The sequence below is a fragment of the Anopheles marshallii genome, chromosome 2 (assembly GCF_943734725.1).
Source record: "Anopheles marshallii chromosome 2, idAnoMarsDA_429_01, whole genome shotgun sequence".
In the NCBI taxonomy this organism is placed as follows: Eukaryota; Metazoa; Arthropoda; class Insecta; order Diptera; family Culicidae; genus Anopheles; species Anopheles marshallii.
This window is the reverse complement of record NC_071326.1, coordinates 25,972,223-25,978,646: the sequence shown is the minus strand read 5'-3', so window position 1 is coordinate 25,978,646 and position 6,424 is coordinate 25,972,223. Positions and strand designations below refer to the sequence as shown.

The window sequence follows — 6,424 nt, the reverse complement described above, 5'->3', positions numbered from 1 at the left end:
TAAGCAGCTGCCGGCCAGACGGTATCGTGGTTGAAATACAAATATCGGACCCTCCAGCAATATTCTCCGGGATTTGCTTCAATTTCCTCTTTCCATATTTTTGACCAGAATCAATTTGCACCATTGCAGGCTGTCAAAAAAATTGATAAGAAATCAACCCATCGCACTGTGAGACGCACGTGCAGGGGATCAAAATTCTTCACCCCTTAGTTCTGCTCACCATGATATTCTGTGGCAGGCATATTGTGCAGAAGGGATTTTACTTGTAGTTATTCGTTAATGCACCTCTCCTACTACAGAAAAAAAATGCTACAATCTTAATCCGACAAACCGGGATTACATCCCGAATCGCATAAAGCATGATAAAAATTGCGTGCAAGGCGACGGCATATTGAAGATGAGTGGTGTCAGGCGCACGCAAGGAAGAAAGCACATAATGAAAATGCGTTCCAGCCGACCGGCTATGAAAGTGATCTTCCCAGCAAACGAAGAAAGACCGGGCAAGATTTGGCGAAAGGTAAGCTGGCATTGTATGCGGGTGAGTATGGGCAGGTGAGACGGTTAGTAAGGAAGAGCATAAGGTACGAGGCATGCTATCGAAATCGCACAAGCGTTCCGAGCAAAATTCGTGTCCGGTAGGGTGCTGTCTGATGATGGAACTTCCTCCATTTGGTGCACCCGAACGGATTCAATCGCTTCTGCAGTCGGGAATAATGCGAGAAGTTTGAGGTTTCGGCAAGAAAGTGCCTTCGGAAGAATGGAGATCCTATGGTAACGATGCGACCAAACGGAGCGTAATGTATGCGCACCGGAGCAATCGGTACGAGTCTTACACGGTTTTATGTCTGGTTGATTACTGCAGAAGTTCGCCAGTAAAATAGATGAGAAACTTTTGTTTACCATCATCGGCAGGAAGCAGCGCACAACGGTGGGAAAAACTTGTACGGAGAAGCGGAACCGCATGGTGGGAGGATTCGCTAAATTAGGGATTCTTCAGGACGACTTATTTCTCTTGGCAAAGTTTGATACAGTGGCCAGTACAGTGCAGGAAGAAGCGTTTCCTGTGTCTTACGTGATGAGTCACCATGTTGGGTCGATTGATCGTTATAGATAAAGTAGGATTTGTGTGCATCAGCGGCATCAATATACTTTTGGCATTTAGAAAAGTTTGGCACTAGTGCAGGAAATGGATTTCAGACCTATTGTGGTAGCTAAATCATTAAGAGCAAGGATTTGTGCAATGTAATGCAAACTCCTGTTACAAGAAGCCCCTGATTCTAAACTGGACATCGTTAGAAAGGAATAGGATTTGTACCAAGCTTAAAGAAACCTCTTTAAAAAATGCGCAATAGAACTCTCTGCACGCTTTCCATCTGTTGCGTTTCTAAAACACCTTTCAATCGCAGGTTTGCTACCTGGGATGACCTCTCCAAACGACGCTTCTAACATAAACATTTACCATCTGCCAGTGACCCAAGGGCTCATAGTTTGCTGCGACGATGAAGTGCGTCCCATTACGGGATTAGGCTTTGCATGCTTGTAACGTGATCGTTTTGATAGTTTCGTTCAATTCTCCAACATCGCCCATGGTAGCCACCGTTCGACAGTTTGGTAAGGCTCCCTGTTGCGTCGGCAAAGCGTACGTATTCAAACCACTCTCCTTCGTGCAGCGAACGATAAAACGGCCTGTTCACCTAAATACACTCGTCCCAAACACACCTGGCCATTGAGGATATTGGATACGAGCAATGTCCGCGCGCCCGAAGGTACCAATTAGAATGACGGGTCCTCCGTAGTTCAGCCATTGGTAGATTGGTACCTTTTGCGGCAGTTTTCAAGCAAAGGCTTGAAGATGGCACGGTGCAAAAATGCATTTTTTTGTTGTGTGTGCTGCCGTGTTGTGCTTCGAGCTGGGAAGCATTGGAAGCCTTATTTGCCGCGATTGACTTGACCATTGCAAACATAGGGCGTCGGGTACTCGAAGCATCATTTGCTGTGTTCGCCCTTATTCGGTGTGTGTCCGTTGTGTTCGGCTGTTCCTTCGCACAAGCACTACACAAGGAACGATCGGTCGAATTTATGTTGCAGACGGTTCGTTTTTCGTGTCTCTGTTTGTTCCTGGTTTGTCTGAAAAAGAAAAACGTTCGCAACAGCGTACATCTATCCAGCACCAGCGGGCATCCGTGGCAGGTAATCGACCTGACCAAGCATGAAATGAAACAGCCAACAGTAACACAGCCGGCATAAAAAAAGCGTCCCGCAGCGGTTGTGAGTGCCGGCTGCTGACCGAAATCGCTCGGCCGTGCTCAGGGAGCAACCTGATTTTCTACCAGATTCATTCCCTGCTCTCCTTGTTGCAGAATCCCTTCGAAAGGATGCACGGGTGTGAAGGCTCCCGAAGCTCCAAACTCACAATGCCGTAGAAGAGCCAACTGTTCGATACATAATGGTAGGCAGCAAACGAAGCATGAAGAAGAGGGCAAGGAGAAGCGAGCGAATCATCATTTCGTATCGAAACCGTAACGTAGCCACAGTTTTGGAAGCTGTAACCGGCCAGGACCGGTCGTGTACGAAGACGATGCGTAGGAAGAAAGGAAGAAATAAGGACAGAAATCTGAGCAATAACAAAAAAACAAAAAACCGGTGAGCAGATGTTCGAGTTCTTCAACCAAAAAGCGAGCGCGTCACCGGTGTTGTGGTACAGATTGATCGAGGTTTCGGGGATTTTATTTTTATGGCGTACAATGTTTTTGAGGTTAGCAGCAGGCACTCGCTCGGGAGGATCAAAATTGTTGTCTTAAAGATGTGCCACGCCAGCCATTGTTTATTGCGTATGTTTTTATTTCCACCAAAATGGGTTGCGTGTTCAGCTTAATCCCTTGACAGTGTGTCAACGTTGAGAGCTGCTTAGTTTCAAAAATGTCGCCTGTAAGCCTTTTAAAGCAGGAAACAAAGGAAACGTTCACTGTCACGTAATTGGTTGAAGGCTCTGGATTGTTACACATCCTCATATGTATGTTATTTTTGCGATGAGCCCTTATCCACGGAGTTTAATGTTTGAATATTTGTGCCGGTAAAGCAGAAGAAGATTGTTTGCATGGGTGTAGTAACTGATTTTTAACTCAACACGATAAACCAAAGCACAAAAACAATCGCCTTTTTAAACATGATATGCTGAATATGCTTGTTAACAATGCATTCACATTCATCTATGCATCGCAACTCAATCAGATTATACTTTCTGCTAGACACTCAACCTTCACCTGTTGATCCCTTGGCTGCACCGTTCCTTAAAGATGCCTAACCAAACATGAATCTGGCGAATATCAGTGGAAGTTTAAAGGGTTGATGGTCTTTTAAATTTGTATCCACACAAATTCTGTCGCAGGTTCGATCGTTGCGAAGCAGTGATGGCTTGAAGGGAATAGATCCGCCATCGTTTAATGTGCTTCGATGAACTAGATACATATTCTGTTTGTAGCTATGTAATAGTTCTCACCCGTTGTTGTGGGAAAGAAACGTGCAAGTACTGTATTGAAATGGAAATTATATCTAAATTCAGCTAAGTTCTAATCGCACACGGCTACCATTGGATCAGCTGCTACTACGATCGAATCACGTGACGCTATCATCGAATCGCAATCCATGTGATTGAATCGCGTGTGATAACGGCGTGTGATTCGATCATTGCGGCAGGTGATTCAAGGGTAGTGGCATGTGATTCGAACGTAGCTGATTTGAGGAGTATTTATTCCCCCAAGTAGCCACGGACTATTCCAGTTGAAGCAAAACAGCGCAGGAGTGAGGATCGATAAGAGAAGACTTTCACATCACTGGATTCTTCTACGGCATAGTTTTGCAAAACATCTACCGACCATGCAACCGTATTATCCTATCATTGGAAACGGGCATCTATTTATGGACAAGTCGCGCGTAAAACTCTTCTACGCACTTATGCAACCGTTTCAAGAGTTTAGTGGTTGGTTTAAAATGTGGCTCGGTCCTAAGCTGGTGCTGTGTACGTCCAATCCAGACATCGTAAATGCGGTGCTCACACATCCCGAGTGTCTTGAAAAACCGTTTCTGTACGATTTCGTGAAACTGGAGCATGGAATATTTGCCGGACATTGTATGTGTCACCATGGTCACCGTTATGAAAAGCCTGAACAAATATTACTGCTCTTTTGCAGATCACCCGTGGAAGACTCAACGCAAGGCACTCAACCCGGCATTCAACACACGCATACTGCACAGTTTTATACCCGTGTTTGTGGAATGTTCCAAGCAGATGGTTCAAAATATGGAGAACAGCATGGGCGAAGATGCAGAATCGTTATGCATCTTACCCTTCATCAGTAAGTGCTCGCTGGAAATGGTTTGTGGCACTACGATAGGGTGTGATGTGTTGGAATTACCTGGCAAGGACTCGTTTGTAGAAAATTTGGACCGGTAATACTTTTTGTGTGCAGCTATGCGAATAGTTCTGTTGCGTAAAACGTGTTAAGCTATATTTCTATTTCTATTTCACTTATGTAGATGTTTTGAACTGGTAGCGAAACGAATGTTTAATATTCATCAGTATATCGAAGCACTTTATCGATTTACCAGAGACTATATCGAAGAAACTCAGTGCCGCAATTCCTGTTACCGTTTCTTTGAGGCGGTAAGTGCATTTTTGCATCAAATAATTACGTTTATTCAATAACGCTTATGTCCACTAGGTCATAGAAAAAGCCAAAGCACGTAAAGTAGCGTCCAGCGGTGACTTTGTTGATGAATGTGAGGATTACAAGCGACCACAAATATTTGCCGATCAACTGTTGTCCGTGCAACACAATGGAAATCCCTTTACAGACATAGAAATAACTCACAATATCTACTCGATGATCGCAGCGGTAAGTGTCGGTGGCTATACACGGGATGTAAACAGCTTTACAAGATCAACCTTTATTGCAGGGATACGACACCACAGCACTACAGGTCACGCACATCTGCCTATTTCTGGCCATGTTTCCGGACATACAGGAGCGTGTGTACCGTGAGGTGCTGGACGTCTTCCCTGACCCGGAACAGGACATTACGCTGGAGGATCTGAAGCGGCTCACCTACATGGAGCGCGTAATAAAGGAAAGTCTTCGGATAGCGTCATCCGGACCGAACATTGCACGCCAAACAATGCAAGACATAGAAATAGCGGATCTTCACATTCCGAAGGGTAGTCTCATATCGCTGAGCTTTTTCTCAATGCACCATCGTAAAGATGTTTGGGGACCTGATGCTGACGTGTTTGATCCGGATTGGTTCCTACCGGAACGTAGCGTTGGACGGAACGTAAACGCATTTGCTCCGTTCAGTGGTGGTATGCGGAATTGTATCGGGGCGCGTTATGCAATGCTAGCTATGAAAGTGATGTTGTCAACTATAGTGAGGCGGTTGCGTTTACGATCAAACTTGAAAATGAATGATTTAAAGTTTAGGTTCGAGTTAACCCTTAAGCTTGAATCAGATTACGTTGTGGTTGTAGAAAAACGACAACCAACCAGCGAGAAGTCCGCAGTTGTCACTTAATGTTTTGTTTTATTTCATATTATCAATGGGCTAATTATGTTACCTATGAATGGGTCAAATACACTTATTTTCGGTTAAACTATTTCAAAAATTCTTGTTAAGGCATCTCTAAGGTGCGCTACAGCCAAGGGATGTTGAAGGGCAGTTGAGGGGAGTGTCTAACAGAAAATACAATCCGATTGTAGTGTGATGCATAGAGAAGGGGTAATGAATTATCAAGTTCTACGGCAGCTTATGAAGATTTTCAAAGCATGCATTTATTGTTTCGTGTGTTAAAACGTTTTAACGTTAATTCATGTGCCAGCCTAACATTACCCGAAGTATTAACGGTTGATAGTCTTCTTGTTTTGTATCCACTCACTCATCCCCTCGCAGGGTTGATCGTTGCGAAGACTTAATTCGAATAGTTCCACTGAATTTGAATGTGCATCGATGTACCAGATACTTAAACTGCTTGTAGTTGTGTAATAGTTCTCACCAGATGAGATAATCGACTGTTGTTAAATGAAGATTTCTCGTCAGATCCTTGGGGTAAGATCCTTTCGACCAGCTGTCCCGCATAAGCGCAGGGTGTTTGAATTTTAAATCCGAACATGATGCCACAGCTAGGTCCGGCTTTTAAACTCGTTCGAGCAAAATGATGTCGCTCTCGAGAGGCAGAACGCAAGTTTAGCGTTGGTTGGCGGTTTAATTGACACCAAAAATACCGTACGTGGTGTCGGTGCGGTCCGTGGTTGCAATTGTCAGCAGCAGTAGGATAATGAAAATCGCATACGTACACCGCTGTCCCGTGATGAGTACGGTGTTATAGTACCGGTACCCTTTTCTATTGCTCCCCGGGGTGTTATTACCCGCA

General features: G+C 44.5%; 1 protein-coding gene across 1 annotated transcript; it reads left to right on the top strand.

Annotated features, from left to right (window-relative positions):
- Window positions 1-463: 463 nt before the first annotated feature.
- LOC128717499 (cytochrome P450 4C1-like) lies at window positions 464-5,568 on the top strand. The gene is made up of 6 exons (XM_053811448.1): window positions 464-517; window positions 3,781-4,129; window positions 4,191-4,449; window positions 4,537-4,663; window positions 4,722-4,895; window positions 4,957-5,568. The coding sequence occupies exons 1-6, from the start codon at window positions 464-466 to the stop codon at window positions 5,566-5,568; spliced, it is 1,575 nt and encodes a 524-aa protein (XP_053667423.1).
- Window positions 5,569-6,424: the final 856 nt, after the last annotated feature.